The sequence below is a fragment of the Etheostoma spectabile genome, chromosome 13 (assembly GCF_008692095.1).
Source record: "Etheostoma spectabile isolate EspeVRDwgs_2016 chromosome 13, UIUC_Espe_1.0, whole genome shotgun sequence".
Lineage (NCBI taxonomy): Eukaryota > Metazoa > Chordata > Actinopteri > Perciformes > Percidae > Etheostoma > Etheostoma spectabile.
The window spans coordinates 18,493,493-18,514,281 of record NC_045745.1 but is presented as its reverse complement, the minus strand read 5'-3'; the positions used below and the strand labels follow the sequence as shown (position 1 = coordinate 18,514,281).

Below are 20,789 nucleotides of genomic sequence, written 5' to 3'. Positions count from 1 at the left end.
TTTTGGGGGGTGCAAATGTTCCACCAAAACAAGTCCCTTCTCGAGACCAGGTTGCATAGCCACCGTCCGTAGCTTAGCACCATCCAAGTTGATTGGTTTACATAGATGCAAACAACCCAAAGGGTTTTTTCTCCCATCCCAAATGTATGTGTGGAGTAGCCAGACCTTACTCCACAGCACTGTGGAGATATGTCTGGCAATGCAAGAGTAAGTCTTTGGTAGAATTTTGTTCGTTAGAGTCAAATGTGTTACCTTCATCTTATTTTAAAGTTGCAGCAGGACACCTTGAACATGTTGGTTGTGGATTTCACACCTCACGTGTGATAATTTTACAACAAAGAATAAGAACCAATCCTATCACCCGGCAGGAACATCAATATTTGAAGGTTTTATAAAACCCTGGATTACATTTAAGGACAAATTACAATTTCTAAAAATATTTTTATGTACAATTGCAAACATTTCTTCAACACAATATCTTTGCGAGGAAAAGTTGGTTATGTCATTGGTTATTGGTGCATAGTTAATAATTTATGGTTAGGGTCAGGGAAATCTCGGACATCTGCAGTGACATGGCTGCAGGACAAAGAAAGATAATGGCCCCTAAAGACTGAATGATATGGGGTGTGCATGCGTGCGTGCGTGCGTGCGTGTGTGCGTGCGTGTGTGTGAGCGTGTGAGCGTGTAACATTATGTCACTCCTGTTTGCAAGCTCCAGCAATACTGTCAAAGCTCATTCCCACAGTTCATCTCAAAACCAAACTGTGAAACGGGTCTGGTAATGGTATTGTCTCTACTCATCCGGCTTTGATTGTCTGATAGTCACTCAATGCTGAGCAAACATTGGTGCGATGGGCCCGGGCCTTATGTTTCACTCAGTCTTATTTTATTACTCATAAATATTAATAAGACAAAAATAGTAATGACAGAAAAACTTGATGGAGCGACACAGGAACAACTAATTTAAGGTGACCTGCAAGACCAGAGAGTCTACAGTAGGTTGAAATGAAACATTAGAACAGGTGGCTGCCCCCATGTGTCTGCGCTGCAAGTAAAGCGTAGATGATTTGAAATCACAGCGGCCACTCTTACATCTTTTTCAAAGCCATACAACTTTATATATATATAGGGGATACAAAATAGTTTCTAAATAAGGAATGTCTCTAAACTTTCCTTGGCTTGTTTTAATCAACATCAGCCAGACTGTACTCTTATCTGCAGAATAACCCAAAGCAACAAAGTGTTCTAATTTCACAGATTTAGTCACAGTGAAGAAGTCAGTTACTGTGAGAGATTACATTTTTTTAACATCTTTGCACCTGCAAATTTCTCCCCCTGCAGGGCCAACATGCTATAAAGGAACAGAGTAGATGCACAGGGTCCATGCACGGCTGTGAAGTCTCTTAGGAAAGTTCACTATAAAATAACTTGAACGACTTTTAGTTTCCCATTACAAGGTTGTTAATCTTTTGAAATGAGTAAATGCATGAATGACTTTTGACAGGACTGTTGTAGGTCATAATGCCACTGTATAACCTATTTAATGTCTTAACACTTTTTCAATGTATTTTCTGATGAATCCTGTTAGATTTTCTGATTAGATCTGATGTGCATACGAGTCACTTTGCTGATATCACTATATTTAGACATACGTCTTGTACTGTACTCAACCCTCTTGTGCCAAATTAAATGCTAATTCAAATGCTAACGGAAATTGCACTTTTCAAATCATGAGCCACACTGTTACTCAGGCAATTATGTCATAAGCAGCTGAAAAAAGTGAAAGCTGTTTTAGGCAACTGTCAATTCAGCTGGCTAAGCTGACACCAGTCGCTGGGAAACATAGTCAGACAATACATTATAAATGTCCATGATTATAAAATGTAACTCTTCCTGGTGTCTTTACTATTCAGTCAAAGGTGGTTTTGCGGAAACACCGCTCTGTATCATTTTGATTGTTTACATTATATAATACTTTAAATGACTGACAGCTGATGGATAGTGAATATAAGTCTGAATATCTGACTGTTAAGCTTTTAAGCACGTTTTATGCCCAATACCTTAAAAGCTGTCCTGTCCTGTCAGTCTGCTAAGCTAACAGCACCCACAGAACAGCTGCTAGTAATAAATATAACTCCACTTTTGAATATCACGATTATATTTGAAAATCATTAGTTAATGTAATATCTTACTAAATGTGAACTAAATCTGTGATTTATTCTATTGAAAATAATTTAAGGTTACTAAGGAGAGCAACAACAAGAGGCAGTTGCGTTTTTTATCTATTAACTTAGTTAATCTTAATCAAAATTTAAATTACAATTGAATATTACAATCAGAGGTTTTCCTAAAATTCTGCAGCCTTAGTCACTTGACATCAAAAATATTTTTGTCTTCCGTTTTGCAGTTAGGTTTTGGACATGAATTTACTGTATGCAAGAAATCCAAACCAACCTGCACCTGCCACTAAACTGCTGCTATCACTGTGATATAAATAAACATGCATGAATACCGAGAAATCCCATTTGAAGTTGATCAGAGCCAGCCAACCATTCATCTATATGGTATAATTTGAATACAAAGTTTCCCTGCCTCCTGGTCTTCAGTGTTTTCCTGTGTCGGGACAACACCTGAGGACAGAGAGGAGACCGTACACAACCTTATTTGGTAATGTATATGTGAGATGGTGAAGATTTCAGCCCAAGTAACAACTTAACAACTTCCCCGCCACCTCATACTTCAGATGTGACAAATGTTTAATTATCCCTGAGGGTAAAGTATAACTGCATCAGCAAATAGCATCAGGTTACAGCAAATAAAGGTTAAGTAAAAATGGATAGAGAGACGATACATATACAGATAAATATCTGCTGTAGAGAAGGCTTTTACATTTTGGAGAACGGCACTAATGGGCCATACTGTGTGCTAAAGAAAATCTCTAATGCAAAGTGGTTTCTATATACTGTTCATTGTTCACATTCCAACTTTCCAACTTCCAAGGCTGTTTTGGAAGTGGTAAAGTCTTGCTGGCAAAAGTGTGATGCTGAAAGTTGCGGGTTGGAGGGATGAGAAGAGCGATAACTTTAGAGGGTGTGGGATTTGGGTAGATTTCTGCTCAGGATGCAGTACAGTCCTTGTTCTCACCTCTGTTTTTGCCTGTGGGGTGCCAAGTTCAGCTCGACAACAGATTCAGAGTTTCAAAAGAAAGTTTCAAAAATGTTTGCTGTAAGCCGATGTCATTATTGCTAAGCCTGTCAAATTTGCTAAGAATGAACTGCTTACATTAGACCAAGTGCTAGACATGTTTCGGCCGAGATTTATCCTGTGGGCTGTAGGTGACCAGCTGTTGGGTGTTTTTCGCTAGTGTCTAAAGTGTAAATGTTCTGCTTATAAATTAGGCACTAGCTGATGCCATTTCTGGACCTGAGAGAACACATGACTCGTTAGATTCAATGGATGTAGTACAAAAATATATGGAGTTGAGTTTAATAAAATGTAACTGCATTTTTTTCTCTCTCTTAAAATAAACACCAACATCAGTGTAAAAGGAAACAACACAGGATTAGAAAAGTAATCTTTAAGATTTAATGTCCATTCTGGACACGCATCTGATATTTTACAGTTTATTCCTGGACTTCGCAATGGCACTTTATATAGTATTTTTTCCCCCCTTGATCTAAATTAACATAAATCTGGAAATCTCATCCAGACATCTACAACATTTCCAAAGCTCCAGGAAGGTCAAATTAAAATCAAGGGTTAACTTTACTGAAGGACTACGGGAAGCCTAGAGTGTGCAGCTCTAAGCATCAAGGGTCATTAAATTTAATTTGCCCATAAAGCCAGTGCTTTATGATGCTTTCACTTCCTGGTAAATGTACCTTGTCTACAAAAATACATTGTTCAAGGATGTCAAACTGTGTTAGATCTAAGCTTTCACTTTGAAAAGAAGCTCATAAGACTTTTTAAGTTGGTCAGATTTGTGTTCAACAAACGGGGGGGAAAATGTGGAGTGCCTATGGTAATTCTTACTCTGAAATGCATTTACATTTGAAATGCACATTTGACAAAACATCAGCTGCTGTACACTTCAGATAATTTCAGTGGTATTTAAGGGTACAAGTGTTTCCGGTATGGCTTATTTTGTTTACTCTACTCTAAGTCACCAGATGCTCAAATCGCACCTAAAAATAAAGGGCTTTTCAAACCTTGAAACACAACAGGGATTATCTTTGAACATAGAATACCTAGATGACATTATAATAATAATACAATTTTTTACAAAAACAAAGCCTTTGCTATTATTGAAATGGTCAGAAAGTTATGGATTGAGGCTTTTACTTTACCTCAACCATATGTTTATAAATCAAAGTAATTGCATACATTGCAATGTAATTTATAGTAAATTTAGTTCATCTTAGATTATGCCCACAAATAAGTAAATACCTCTTCCATTACTGCAGAAAACTGTTAGAAATCCCATCCAAATATGTGCTTTTATGGAGGAGACTGCTGGCAGTTGTAAGAAGCAAAGCTGAGTGGGAATTTAGAAAGCATGAATGTCAGTGGTCTCTACAGGCATTTCAGTCTCTGTTAGTTACCAAAGTGAAAAAAAAAAAAAAAAAACTTTTCTTATTTGTCTTTCCTTTAACCTCAATTCACCAGTTTGTCCTCTGTGGTCTTTTGAAGTTGGAGATATTTACCACCAACATTATGATGTGGAACTTGGCAGCGGCACAGTTAATCTACATTAAATGCCACGTATTCAAGGAGAAACTTTTACATACAAGACTTTAGAAGTAAATAAATAAAATTGCTTTATTTCTTTCATTAGTCTCAGAAATATTGTGTGTGTGTGTGTGCGCAGTAGTATTGGTGCATTTAGGATCCTATTCATCTGCTTTAGAATCTGCTTGTGATGATTGCGGATTGGAATATCTTGACAGTAAACCCTGGTAATTAATCCCTGTCTTGCCTAAAGGAAGAAGTTATGCAACCATCCCTTCATTACCCCGTTCACACTGTTACTGAGCCCAAGCATATTACATTTGAGCTGTTAATGAGGGGTGCGGAAAAACATGCACGTACAGTTAAATACATGACGCAAACACACAGGCGGAAACATCACCTGGAATTGCATACATAGACATTGATGCATACTTCCACTAGTCCTCAGTGCTAACACGGGGGCATAGTCTAAATTAATGTGAAAGGTCAAACTATTGTATGGCTGACATTTTAGAATGTGAATAATTGATCAAGCAGTTCAAAACTCACTAAATGTCATCCCTTAAGAAGTCCTTGGTTTATTTTATGTAACAGTGGTATCTTTGGTCTCATGACTTTGATACTTCTCATGTATCATATAGTTTATTACTTGATTTGCTATAATCTGTTTGAAATGTTGTTTGAGACAATGTTTCTTTAAATACATGTACTGTCAGAAACGGCAATTGAGTGCCTACAGTAATTGGCAGGATCGTAGTGTTGCTGGGTTCAAACTGTGTGCTTCTGTAAGTTGGAAATTGAAGTTGGAAATCATAAAAAAATCAATGTTTGCAAGTTATTCATTTATGTTATTTATTTCATTTATGTATTGCAATCCATTTATGTTATATAATGTTTCTTCATGGTGGACTATGTCACAGAAGAATAAGCTATGTCAGGCGTACTTGTTAGAAGAATCAATTCATTGTTAGTTTTGTTCTTTTCGTGGACTGGTGTTGTTGTTGAAATATAGAATATTGACGGACTACAGTGTATTGTCACCATGCTCATTGTTCAGTATTTTCTGACAATTTTTGATCTTCCTGCAGTTTACTGTTGTAAACGGAATATCTTAAGAATTTCCAATATGTACAACAATATGCAGACAATATTACTGTTGACTGGTATTTCACTTAAAGAAATAGAATTCAGTATATTCATATTCTGGATATCTCGTTGCACACATTGATGAAAGCATAAAGGTGAAGTCCTAAAAAGTGAGCCATGTGCTGACTGCATTATTCATGCAGGACTCTGCACTCCCAGCTCTGTACTCGCTGAAGAGCCTGTACCTCAGCTGATGAAAGGTCAAGCTGTGGCGGCACTGCTGTGGTACATTGCAGACGGTTGTGTAATAATCAGAGGGATTCACTGGCTGTCCTTTGCAGCTGCCACACTGCCCAGTGGAGAGAGAGGTGCCAGCACAGGGGTCCATCAGCCAACTGCTGCTCTGTTTGAAGTGCACTTTCCTGGAAGGAATAGAGTCACAGGACAGCACTAGAACAGGCTGTGCTATTCATACAGAGAAACTGTCCGATTAAATGAAAACATGCTTCTGGTAGAGTAAGTAATGCCTAAACTAATGTCCTGAAGACAGCTTAATACTAAAATGACATTTGTTTTTATTTTTATATCAAATTACTCAGCAACAGATGGTTTGCAAATATGCTTCAAAAGTTGGAAACAAAAATATAAACAAATCGGATTATTACATTGTAGGTTCAATACACATTGTCATTCCAACACATATAACATCCACCATCTGCATCCTTAAAACCAACGGTGGCTGTATGGATGCTGGTTACCTCAGCCTCAGAAAACATTCAGTTTCAATGTTGACAGCTCATCAAGGTAAGTGGCAGATGCTGAAGTGTAAATATGGCCAAATGACACAGAGAAGGGCGGGACTGTTAAATGGGTTTTGCTTCTACAAGGAGAAAATAAGAATGATTTCCATCAATCCTAATTATTCAGTAACATAGAATTAGAGTGACAGATTAGACTCAGCAGTTTTTTTAAATGACAATAAAATTTGATAAATGTGTTTAGCATAGTCTCCTTTAATTACAGCTTGGTCAACCACTCTTTCCCTGCAAATACGATCAAACATGAAGTCTGCAATGGGCCATGTAGCTAATTTGGGTAAACTCTCTATTTTGCTATTTTTACTTATGCCAGTACTTCTCATTGCTGCATATTTAGTTTTACCTGACTGGATCAAATTAACATTGGAATGTTGCCTACATATTAATACATTAGTAATTTTATAATGTCATATACAATAATAAATCAATGATACTTTAAGGAGATTCTGATGATAATACTCCTGTACTCCTTTTTGGTCTGTGCATGTCACATATCTGTAACAATATTGAGTACCAATGGTATATTACAACCACAGCAACAACTACTACTACTACTACTGCATAGTGTTAATTTTGTCACCTATTTTTAATTTAGTCTTAGTCTTGTGCCATATGTCCTTGTTAGTTTTAATCATATTTAGTCATTCACATATGTTTTTTTTTTGTTTGTCAAGTTTTATTCGACTAAAAGTCTCGTCCTTTTAGTCTACATCAAACTCAAGTATCCAAGTCAAGTTTTAGTCAAAACATTTTAGTCTTTTTTTAAAGAAATTATTTCTGAAATTATTTCTGATAACCATTTCAGTCAAAAGGTGTTTAACACATCTCAAATATTGGTTAAATGTCATAATTACTTGACAAAAAACACTTGTTGAATGATTTTTGTTTAATACAACTTTGTTAAACGCGTTTTTATATCAAGTATCTTCCTTCATGCAAATACAATCCTACACAGACACATGTTAGATAAGCGCCAGGGCTCATGTAGAGTCTCTAGTCTTGACTCTAATCCTGTAGAGACAATTGTAGATGGAAATAAATGAAGATTTCATCTTAGTTTTTATTTTATGCAAAACATTTTAGTCTTGTCTTTTTTTGTCAATAATATTGCACGTTAATTTAGTCTTAGTGTTTTTGGACACTGGTGCAGTTTTGCCATTGTTTTGTCTTTGTCATGGAAAAAAAGGTCGTTGACAAACATATTTAGTCTAGTCTCATCTGACAAAATTAACACTACTATTGCAATGGTAACATAATACATAATGAATAATAATGATGAACCTATGCACATTGATAAATGCAACCGTTTTATTGTAAAATTCCACAACTATGTGCAATTCCCTTATGAAAAGGATTTTTTCCAGTACATGTATAGTATATTATGCAGACCCGAACAGAATTTTTCAGTGCCCCTTTTAGACAATACTCAAATATACTGTACATAGATGGCAAACAACTAACATAATGTATGAATGAGGACCATATGAAATTGATTTTGTTCTTGGAAACCTTTGAGCTTTGTAATTCCAGTTTCTTTGTTTGTTTTCTGTAGTTTGACAAAATACATAACAATAGAAAATATCTACATGTGCTGTTCACATAAATGTCTCATTTGTGGGTCCCAAAAAAATTAAAAACATTTTGTCAAAAATAAGTACAGTGTATTAAAAAGTCCATGTCTGTGCAACCAAAGGACTGAGACCAGATGAAACAATGCTTGCGTTAGTCCCAATTCTGAAAACATACCCAACATGCACACATACTGAATATTAACAGTATCTTTCATACACCTTTATATCTCTGCATTTACAGTAGAGTGCACCAAAAAATATATATACAAATAATAAATAAGCTTTTGCCATCATGGAAAAAAAAATATGTTTGTTTTTTTGCACTGTTGTTCAAGCACGAGAAATGCTCCCCCCCAGCCTACTGATAAAATCAGATATAGTCTGAATCAGAAATGTCTTGCTGTTTACCCTGATACAATAATGTGTTTGTATTAGTCTGGTGTAGAATTAAACAATTGTTGTCATGTTATTGGTTCTGTACCATATCAATAAAAAAACAATAACAATGTCTGAGGGAATATCAGTGTGTCCAACCTTCGCTGTATATAATTTCCTTCAAGTAAACACCCACTTATAGTATACTGAAGGTTTTTTTTCTTCAAGGCAGTAAAAGTGGATTCACAAATGATATCATTGTTTGATATTCTCTATTGCATGTGTGTCAGTTTGGCACTTTTTAAGATGTAATCACTCTTTTACACTTCTTTAAACTACAGAACACTGATGATTACCAGTCTACATTGCTACTGACACACTATGTTCCTAAAGATGTGAAAGATAGAGTATGTGCACACTGAAGACTGATATAGACTACTAAGTGGCAGCTTTGTAACATAACAGGAACACCATTAAATACAAAAAGGAAAGAACTTCAGGAAATATGAGATCATCTGGTAAATGCATATGTTAGTATAATCACTGATGCTTTATTAAATATGGCAAGTAACAAGACCAATGAAGACCCTTGTGGAGGTGGAAAATGTGGAAATAATTAATAGTTACTTAGACAAGCAAATGTTCTTCTTCTGGTGGCTTGGGAACTGTTTTTTGTGTTTTTTCCCCCCTGAAAATATTCAAGTTTACTACTCAGAAGCTGCATAACAGGTAATGTTGCAACTTATTAATTCAACAGATATAACACTTTGACAGGCCTTTGTGAGAGTAGTGTACATCGATCACAACATAGAAAACACAAGATAAATAAGCTCAAGCTCCATTGACACATCAAACAAAAATGTATCTTTGATATAAATGACAGCATTCTGTGTTTCTTTTCAGGGGCTACATGAACATAAAATATTTTTCTCTTAATATATAAATAAATAAATAAATACCATTAATGATTAAATAAATACATACCCCATTACCCCCAAGTATTCTACATGGTCAGTCCAGCATAATACAATAAGTCTAATATACTGTATGGTGATATACTGTAACGATGCTGAAATTACAAAATATATACCCTTTTACAAAAATCCCAAGGGCATGACAAGTGTTTTCTTCTGTTCATAATTTATGTACATAAACAAAGTGATTCACACCCATTGTGAGTTTATAAATCATACTGAAGCACTGTCTCCATTTGTTGCATACTGGTGTCTATCAAAATTGTACTCTGTAAGGGATTGTAAATCATGTGTTACATGTTGTCATACCCAGCATTCACAATTCAGTGTTCTCAATTCTCTTCACAAAACATCGAGGCATTCAACGCTAATTTTAATGGGGAAAAAAGTCAAACAATAATGAAATTAGGCCCAGCCAGTGAATCCGCTCCCTCACTATGTAATCATTTACATGTACATTCTCAATGTGTTTCTTCTCAAAGAGACAGAAAGCAAGATGCTTGATAGTAAGGCTTAAACATCTCTTTTGAAACAAGCAGATGCTTCTTTTTAATTGAACGAAGCTCTTAAGTTTATTTAATATCAATTCATTTGTTTAGTTTCAGTTTAGTTTTTTTATTGCTCATCTTAGAAGGATAACACATTAAATGAACCCTGTCCCACTGCAGGGTTGTCTAAATTCCCAATAGCTGTCTGTATTGACAGTCACATTAAAGTGTAGATTAGTTTGAAACTCACCCGCTGGTTATGCAGTTGCATTTATACTTAAGGGAAAAACTTTATTTAATAAGAACACCTAAATTGTTTTAGTACAGTTTCTCTTGTAAAAGCTTGCGTAACCAAAATACACAGCAGTGTGTCCTTATGTTAATGCATGCTTTTAACAGTACATGTAGAAGAGGATGAGAGGTCAGTGTTGTCTATACTGTATATACTGTACTAATAGCTGAAAGAAAAATTATTAAACCAGTTGCCTGGCCTGAACTTCTGGGCTGATCCTCCCACCCGTATGCAAAGAAGATTCCTCAACTTACAGCAACATTATGCCACTTATTACCATAAAAACAGCATTTTAATGCTACTATGACATGCAATTGGGAGAATGATGTCTCTGTCATTCCTACGCTGCACTCCAAACGCCTGTTCTGGCATGTAACTTTGGTGGGCGGGTACCATCTCCCAGGAAATTGCTGTAATGCTTTATGGCACTACCACTAATATTGGTAAAACTGGATGATATTTGACGGAGAAAATGTTTTCTGGTTTGTCCTTTGATGTCCTCTGGCTGCTCTGCCTTGACTCAGTGATCTACGGAATTTCCTGATAGACAGAAAACTCTCCTTGTTGCTAAAGTAAGGCTAGTAAGTCATTTTAGCTGGCTTGCTATGTCTTGTGTTGTTGCACTTGCTTGATGTTTGGATTTGGTAGCAAAGTTGTCCACTCGCTAGGTTTTGATCATAAGTAATCATAACAAATGCACTTGTACAGCTGTCCATATTTACAACACTGGTGTATAAATTAATTACACTCTAAAACTGTAGGGGCGCCAAATCACAATATCAAAAGTTCTGCAGTGCTGCTTTAAAAGGATAAACCGGGCACATTTTTATTAATTAATTTTACCAATTTTCCTAGAAAATAGTATAATTAAATCTTGAACGATAATCAACAGTGCTCATTTTTTTATTTTTCCATAGCCAACAATAGAAGACCATAAAAGATGTTGATTTTTGGCCTGAAAGGTGCATGCAATAAATGTAAACCACTATGTAATAGTAAAATATATACAGTGTCTGTACAGTTAAGCATTGTCCATAAACAGCATCATCTCTCTCTCTCTGACCACACATGAAAAATGCAATGTTTAATAGTGCCAACACTAAAGCTAAATAAATAAAAAATAAATTAACGTCACTGTCTAACATAGCTCTATTAAAGTGCTTAGATTGTGTGTATGTTAAGTGAAACGTAACATACTTTTAAAGTAAAATTAAAAGATAGGACATACTGTAATGTTATTTAGATTTCTCTGATAAGTGTTTGCTGTGATCTGAATTGCTATTTATTTAAATTGCATTCATTAGTCTGAAAATACAGCAAGTAAATTAAAAATTCCATTAAGAAGACATGAAGAAGAAATTCCAAATAAATAGTCCAACATCGAATCATGAAAACAAAACTTGGGATTCTTCTTAATTGCTCACACAATCAATGTTTTCACAACACATTTACAAACCTCCTCATACCAGTTCAATGTAATGCTACAACATTTGCAATGTCTGTCAAAGTTATCAAATAAATTGACTCAAATTCAAAGGGATTTGAAAAAAATAAATTAAAGGAAATGTAATAAATCAGTGGGTATTTCAGTGGGTCGCCTCCTTTAAAATGTCCCTTGCTGGCAAAGAGCATATGTAGAATGTAATGAACTGTATGATAAGGCTGGGTACACACCCAGGCGTACACACCCAGGCCTAGAGATAGAGATAGGAGACCCAGTAGACCAGGTTGAAAAGACCAAATGCAGTGGGGAAGAAGATGCGTGCATACGAGTCTATCTTGGCGACGCGGATGTGTAACCTGCCGTGCCGCCAGGCACCGGAGCGGCAGTCTTCAAAACAGCAGAAGAAGCTGGTGCAGTCCTTCCCATCCAGACACTCATAGCCGTACTCTTCGTCTCGCTCCTGCATGTGCGTAGCGTTGTTCATCTGAATGGCTGTGGCCGAGCGTGGACGGATGTCTACCGTGGGTGTCTGCTTTTAACAGGACAAAATGACACAGTTAGCCATCAGAGCACCAGAGTGCCATAATAAAGACCTCACTGACATAAAAGGGGACCTAATTTGAGCTGCCATTTCCTGTCTCCCACTTCAATTTCTGTCATTAGTCAGCAGAATGTAGTTTGCACCTTTGACTTGCCAATAGACCCTTTAATGTCAGAAGAAAATACAAATTGACCTATAACTACCACCCCTGATTGTAATTAGTGAGGCTTATAGTGACAAAGGGTCTGTTCCCGTGGAACCCATGATGCAAATTACACATTTGCGGCTGAAGCAGCCATATTTGTAGTACAGTAGTCCATATTGCTTGATTTACAGCTATAAGGAGCAAGTGCTGGGCAATGACTTTTTTTATTCTGATTATGCTACTGGTGCTGCACAACATTAAAAATGCAGTGAAAACACAGTAGCAACTGATGACTGTGTAGTTTTTTTCTGAGCAATTTTTAAAATGTTATTAGTGCCCTGTGACTCAACAAAATATTATATGGATCTGTATTAATGTTTTAAGCAGTTCTTCTGAAATGCATATATAAGATACATTGCGTATAAGATACGCAACTGACTTATGATGCATCATAAAGCTAAGCTTAAGGAGGACAATGTGCACACAGCTCAATATTTCTCCAGACAACTCTTTCGGTCACTAAATAGGCTAAAATTAACCTCCCTTTCAAACTGTGCTCACCACTGAAGGGCACATGCCCTTTTGGTGATAAATAATTGCTAAAATAGGACAGTGACAGTGAGTTGTGTTACACTGTCATTTTAAGGGAGGCAATTAGAATTCAAACAGACTGTTTTCATCAGCTTTTATCTTGAAATACCATGCCACCTTTGCACAAATTGGAATTCCGGCTATTTGGCAGATTAAATGTTTCCCCCCCTTTGGCAGAGATTCCTTGAACTTGCTAATAAACTAGGGCAGTGGTTCTCAAACTTTTTTTCAATAATGTACTCCCCTTTGAAATCCCACTAACCCCTGATCAGCACAAAACATTTTGGGTAAGGAAAAAAGCCTAGTTATATAAAGAGGCACAATATAGCACTGCACCATTAATTTCACTTCAAAAATGTTTTACAGCACATATTGTTGTGTGTTAATCCATTGTTTTTTAATTGCAATGAACACAACAGTAAATACTGTTTTTGATGGATGTTTTTGGCCCCATTTAGGCATGCTTGTTGCAGGGTGAAAGTCATGTATCGTTTGACCCATCTGCCACCCCAACTAGCCTCGCTATGCGGAATTTCAGGCTTTCATACTACTCGCAACCGCTACTCTTAATACAACATCATCTTAAAGCAATGCGGAGCTGCTGCCCTGCCCGGTGTGTTCCGTACACACGCTGAAAGGTGCTTATTGTGTTGTATTTGAAGCTGGCAGGCACTGCCCAAGCCGGGAGTGAGAACGGGTTGGAACATACAGTAACATTATCTGCTGTAAACATGCATTCTCAAACAAGCTTAAAGAACTTAAACTTGATTGAACTGTTTATTTCCTACAACTTCTCATCTTGCCCAGCACTAGTGCACACACCTGCAGTCCCTTTGAAAACGATACATAACCACAAACAAAACAACATACGGGTTATTTTCAGGATTTTTGTCCTTAACGGACAGTATGTTGGGGTAATGAGGGGATTAGCAGAAGAGGTTATGATTCAGTTCTCAAAGGGGATCGGTTGCACTGGAGGAAGCGCAGTGGAAGCTCAAGCAGAGGGAGCATTAACAGCCTCCTGCCGCAGGGCCTGGTCAAGCTGAGCTGTGCTGTGTCAGTGTTAGCAAAAAATAAATAAAAAACAACAACAAAGAAACAACACAGTGGCATTGGCAACTTTAACTGGCTGAAAGAAGACAACCTTTCAGAGAAGACAAAAGGTGGACACGTTGCTGGAGGATCCCTTGGTTATCTGTATTAAGTTGAATAGGAGTGTTAAAATAAAGGTGAATTTTTCAGCAGTACATTTAGACTCATGTCCAGCCTGAAAATCTAACAGATCTGACCCTAAAAATATTTTTCCCATTAAATATTGATGTGGACCACTATATGGAAAAGCAGATTATCTTGACTTGTGTGGTGGTTTAAATTCAGATCTTTGCTAGCTCCCAGCCACTCTGGATGCTTTTTGGGTGTTTAAAGATTAACGTGTTAATCTTCTGATTGGACCTCCAACTTCAATTAGACTCATCACAGGGCAAGGGTTGTCTGTTTCAGTCTGTTAAGGCTCTGCTGACTCTGTAAGAAGCGTCAGGTTGAGAAGCCCAGCAAAACACGCAGGTATAGATTTACTGGCAGGAGAAGGGAAAGAACAGGAAGCTGTTGCAGCGGCTGCTAATTCACTGTGGTTACAACAACAACAAAGAGTGAAACAGGACAGAGGGAGCCAGAATGAGTCCACGGTGGGCCTGGACTATTACATTTCTCTGGACACGGGACGTGTGGGATGCTTCATTTAATTTTAGAAAGTTGCATGAGTACGTCTGGCTGGCTGCCTTCGCACTGTGCACTGCTGTGTGCCCCTTTTAATAATATCTCTGATACTTATTTAGTAACTGATGGGGAGTACAGTAAGAATGCAGGTAGATAAAGAGGGGATAGAGAGAGGCATATCTGCTGGAGAACAGACAGAAAAGCAGTGAGGTGCTGAGGGCTCAAAGAGCCAAAATGCAGCAGACACATGCAGTCAGACACAGGCAATATACCTTTGAGGAAAAGAGCCGGAGGAGCTTTTGTCCAAACAGGAAACAAAGAATACATGGAATTGAAAGAGAGTAACAAAAAACAAAGAACACATGTAAACAGAGAACAAAAAACATCAATAGAAAAAATAAATAAACACAAGATAATGTGTAAAATTTACAATCACTCTACTTTGTAACTCAAAATGGAAAGAGAATAAATATACTGTAGAAAGACATACTTGTTACAAACAGACACAGGGAAGATGCATGTTGGGATATATGTATCTCCCATGATTCTTACACCAGCATCACCTTAGAAAATATTACAAATGCAAAACTGGAGAGATTACGTTAACACTATCCATAAAGCAGAGTTCAAATACTCCCTGTGAGTGTGACATTACATTTTCACATTAACATGGAAGCATTTATCTTACACAGCACTTCATTAAGCATTGTTATCAGTTCCAGAATATGGCATTCAACAAATCCACTGAGAGGAGGATCATAATCATAAATCCCTTTGCATTTTAAGAAGATCACGTGTACCCAATAAGCTTACAAATAGAAAGAGAAACTTTCAAAGTTCTTGATTTATATTTCCTCGATTTCCTATTTTTTCCATGCTTTAAACAATTCAGGAACATCAAAAGAATTTCATCAAAGAGCTCCTTTTCTTGCCCACTTTCTCCATCTCGAGAATTCATGCAGAGAACCTAGAAAAGCCTTTCTGAGATGGCAAACTGGCATTACACCTTCCACTTCATCAGTCATTATTCATCCCCGAGACAGATAGACCATGTGCAAAACCTTAGTTACAGAGACTGATACTAGAGCACCCCACCTTCCAGTTCAATACTCCTGTTCACCAAAGCACAGTATACTTAAAGATTTAAAGATTGAATATCCTTCAATTCCAATTCTCCCAAAATGCTATGACTTCAAAGATGGATTTCAGTTACCTACAACCCTTTTAAAAGTATTGCAACTTGGTCTAGTTATAAAAAAGCAAAATAACTAACTTTTTTCCCCCAACCATACTTTAAGTAGTAGATTTGAACAAATCTTGCAAAATCTTTATTTCTTGAACCATAAGCCAAATTTAGCTGATTATGGAGATGTGCTAGTCTTGCTGTCAAGGGTAAACATTCTCAGCTCTATAAGTGCTCATATATATGGCGAGAGTAGCCCTTTATCCGAGCTGCCATAATCTCTTGAGGGATTCAAGGCCCCCGTGACTCCAACTTTCCTGTCATGTGACAATTACAACTGTAACAGATATGTGACGGATTACAAAAACGTTTGAGCTGCATGCCTCGCTCATTGAGTAATTTGTGTGGTGGCCCCTGGGAAGATGCTCCCTTAGGAAGCAGTGTATAGCTTTTTTCTAAGACTTAATCCCTGTACTGTAATACAGTGGGGGAGGAACAGAGAGCATGTAGGGAGTACTTGACATTTCACCTAAATAAAGGATATTGTAAACACTGTAAATATGTTACATCAAGACATTACAAAAAGATATAGTGCATCAGATAAAATAATGTTTGTAGCTAGGTACAATTGAGCAACCTTTGTTGATCGACTCTGAAACCACAAGAAAACATAATCTAAACAAAAATATCACTTCAGTTAGAGAGATGCTTACCGGGTTTTTCTTCTTCTTGTCCTTTTTGGCGCTAGGCTTCCTGTTGCTGACAAAGTAGTGCAGCGTGCCATACTCTATAAGCGCGGCAAAGACGAAGATAAAGCAGACAGACACAAACAGGTCCATGGCGGTCACATAGGAAACTTTTGGAAGGGATTTCCTGGCAATAGTACTCAGCGTGGTCATGGTCAGCACAGTGGTGATGCCTGGTGCGAGATGGGAAAGAACACAGAAAATTAGATCTTTTTAAAATAAAGACAACTACCACACCGCCAGACTTGTTTCTGCATAGAGCTCAATTGTAGGTGTCATTTTCACATTCTACATTACTATGTCAGCTTAATAAAATGCTCAAAAATTGTTTTGTTTTTTAATTTTGTTGTCAAAATGTTGCGCTGCCTTTCTTATAACTGTTAACAGTAACTTGCCATATTGTACATAATATTAAAAAAGGCAACACAATGTTAGGTATAACAATAATACAAGCATTCCTGAATCTGTCATGTAGTGGAATGGAATGTGCATGATGCTCACGTCTTATTGGTGCTTAAAAAAGAATTAATACAAAATTATTGCATTTGTGACTAATATAATAATTCTCTCCAAAATAGTTTCACAGTTGGAGTAAAGCTGAAACAAGCTGAAGTCCTAATGAAGATCTAAACTTGGAGAAGATGTTTAAGTGATTTTTTACAGATTGTGCATCAGTTTTTCAGTGTGTTCATACATTTATCAACTAAGTGTAGGATGTCAAATTTCTTCTTTCTTGTTTTTTAGACTTTTATATCCACAGGACAGATGAAGAAATGAAAGGGGAATGACTTGCAGCAAAGGGCCGCAGGTCGGAGTCTAACCCACAGCTATGCTTCAAGGAGTAAAACTCTGTATATATATATATATATATATATATATATATAGATAAATTATATATATATATATATATATATATATATATAAATATATATATATATATATATAGTGTACTTATTGTTGAACTAATTTTTATAACTGAAGTTGGAATAGGATGGGGGATGTGACGTTTTTTGTTAAATTCTTTAATTGTTATTTTATAAAAGTCCCAGTTTATTTAGTTCAACAATTTAGGTTTTAACAACACAAACGAAAGTAGAATTTATATTATGTACATATACAGTCTACACACACACACAACACACCACAAACACAAAACACACACACACAAACACAACACACACACACAAACCATTAATCCTCTTAATTCTCTCTCTCTCTCTGTCTCTCTCGCTCTCTCTCTCTATATATATATATATATATATATGATGTATGTGTGTGTGTGTGCGTGTGTGTATATATATATATATATATAGAGAGAGAGAGAGATAGAGAGAGAGAGAGAGGATTAAGAGGATTAATGTAGGCTGTTTAATTGCATGCTCTTGCAGTTAGATGCTCAGGAGGATGGAGTGAGCAGCTGTTTTACTGTCCCCTTAAACCACATACTTTACTGGTTCATGAGTTTAGCTGCCATTGACCACCACACTGACATTAAAGATTTCTTTATCCACCATCTGGTAACCCTTTTACTTGCTCTGTCTGTCTCCAATGATAATGTAGATCAAAGCAGGTGATGCCACATGATGAAGAAATGTGTTTATAAGTACACTACATATTAAATACACTGCTACAACAGATTACCAACAGCATCATCACAACCATTTAACGCCAATTTAACCTTTTAATAGACCATGCTTAAGAGGACTTGTCTATATTGTACATGGAAGGTGATTTATGTCTAAATTTAAAATGAACTGAAAGGCATCAGTCTGCGTCAAGAATAACATTGCAGTATAGCGAGTGAATTGATATATTTCTGGATGGCATTGAAGGATTAAGAATTATGTCATCTGCATTAATCCACGTCCTAACTACCTGGCTTCCTGTACCTCCCACATCATCTTTCAAAAGAAAATGAAGATATTTGACTCTTAATACAATTTTAGCAGGGAATTTATAGTGTCATTATTTCGATTGCAAATCATGTCTGGAGCCGCATAAACAGGAGGAAAACAAAACTACCTATTTTTAGAGAGATTAATGATTGGCACATTAACAACGTTAGTGACCTAGAATGAGGGTTTCTGGCTGCAGGGATTGTTTTACATTCATTTATGCTCGTTAATGATCACATCACATTGACTTGAGGTCAGGATTTAGAGCCTTAAGGGACCAAAAGTAAAGCTGACTAAGCAATGTGTATGAAACTGCATCACGCGTGAACTTTTGAGGATGTCCACTGGACGCCAAGGGCAAGTTCAGAAGCTGACAAATTTCCTTGCAATCTTCACTCTTGCCCTCTTTTTTTCCTGTGTCTGCTCATTGCATTCAGTGAAGAGGCCACCTGCATTATTATTTTGCTGAGGCTGCATCTCTGCATCTTCCCTGCTGTATTGCATAATTAATGCCTCATTAAGGCATGCATGAAAACATATGTGCCAGCATAGGCTCTTTTAATCAAGATGGACTAGATTCCTAAGCAGCTGCCCTGTCTCAGAGGGGAAAAGAGGAGGAGGAAGAATGGTGAAGGAGAAGACAAAAGGAAAGGCAAGAACGGCAGGAAGGAGGAGGCTTAAGCCGACTGCTTTTCAGTTTGAGGTGGTGTGTGAACACCACATGGTTGGATGTGCTTCACAGTAGAGAGTAATTAAGGCCAGGATGGCTAATGAACCTTACTGGTGTAACTGCAGCATATGTGTGTTTGGACTAGGTTGACTGATTTTAAAAATGAACTAGAGCAAAGGCTCTGTCAAGGCTTAATGAAAAGTCACAGAGATGAATAATACTTTTACTTTTTTTTAACTGATTTCAGCATATACATCATATGATCAAATATGATCATATGATGTATGTCTAGCGGCAGAAACAACTTCAAATTTTCTTTTTTTGCGTCTTACCTAATGATGTCCTGGCAGGTACTGCATCCTTGTTGATCCAGAATGAGACCCAGGAGAGGACAACAATCAGGGTGCATGGGATGTAGGTCTGAATGGTGAAGTAGCCCATTCTTCTGCTCAAGTCAAAGAAGACGGTCAGCACCACATAGTCTCCTGGAGAGAGAAAAATAACATGAGAAAAGAAGGAAAGAGAGTGAGGGCATTGTAGAATGTATGTCAACACATACAAGATGTAAAGTTTATATGCAGGATAGAATTTTCTTTATTACACAAGTGTAAAAAATGCTAAGTGATTTATCTTGAGCATTTATGTTCACAGTCCATACAAGGACAAGCTGATCTAACATGTAGTGCACTGAGAAAGTTCAAAAGAATGACAGCACATTATCGTACTGTGATCAAAGAAGGCTGTCAACACAGACACGTGGATAAAAAAACCTGTTAAGTCATGGGCTGATCAATACATAATGTTGTGGAACCAAAATCTTAACAGCATGTCTGCCCAAGGCAACTCAAGATCTTAAAGGAAACAGAGTGTTTCAGAGTGCTAGCACTGGACTTGCTTGGATACACACACAAACCCTTGTCTCCTGCCAGTAGTTAGCTGGACCATGAACACTAGCATCCAGCTGATGATGAGCCATCCCTGGGCTGGCAGTTTGACCCAAGCAGATGTTGGGTGTTAAGTGGTTGAGGTTAGCCAAGTCCAGGTAGCCCTGACCCTGACAATATGGATCATTCGGCTTGCTTGTTTAAAATGCATGCTAAGCACAAATGCACGTGCACCCTCTTGCACCACACACACATGTAATGTGCTTCTAACACCCTTTGCAAGGAGGGTGAATTCAACCAAGACCAAACAGAAAGACAGGCGTGTACAAGAACAAACTCAATACACACACAATTCAATAGTATTCCTCCTACCTTGACAATGCAGCAATGCTTGCCAATAGTTACTACCCTCTTTAGCGGTCTACCAATGTACCTGTCTGTCTGTTCTCCTGCGTTTAATGGCAGTTTACTCCTGGCCTCCAGCTCAGTCAGTTGTCTGCTTATTGATTAACTTTAGACCGTTAACGGTGTCGGAAACCTCCCCTGGCCTCTTGCTGTGGCTTGTAACCTGCAGGGCACAAACCTACACTTCTCAGCTCTGTATATACTCTGTGTGTGTGTGTGTGTGTGTGTGTGTGTGTG

General features: G+C 37.3%; 1 protein-coding gene across 4 annotated transcripts in view; it reads right to left on the bottom strand.

The window, feature by feature from the left end:
• Positions 1–7,926: 7,926 nt before the first annotated feature.
• gabrg2 (gamma-aminobutyric acid type A receptor subunit gamma2) overlaps positions 7,927–20,789 on the bottom strand; it is a 53,738-nt gene continuing 40,875 nt past the window's right edge. The window contains exons 7-10 of one of the 4 annotated variants that reach the window (XM_032534234.1): positions 19,596–19,748; positions 16,666–16,871; positions 15,042–15,065; positions 7,927–12,308 (exon numbers count right to left, since the gene is read on the bottom strand). In XM_032534234.1, coding sequence (XP_032390125.1) covers positions 12,027–12,308; positions 15,042–15,065; positions 16,666–16,871; positions 19,596–19,748 — 665 coding nt within the window. In that variant the 3' untranslated portion in view covers positions 7,927–12,026. The remainder of the gene's footprint in view (positions 12,309–15,041; positions 15,066–16,665; positions 16,872–19,595; positions 19,749–20,789) is intronic. The other 3 variants (XM_032534236.1, XM_032534237.1, XM_032534238.1) reach the window with 3 other exon arrangements.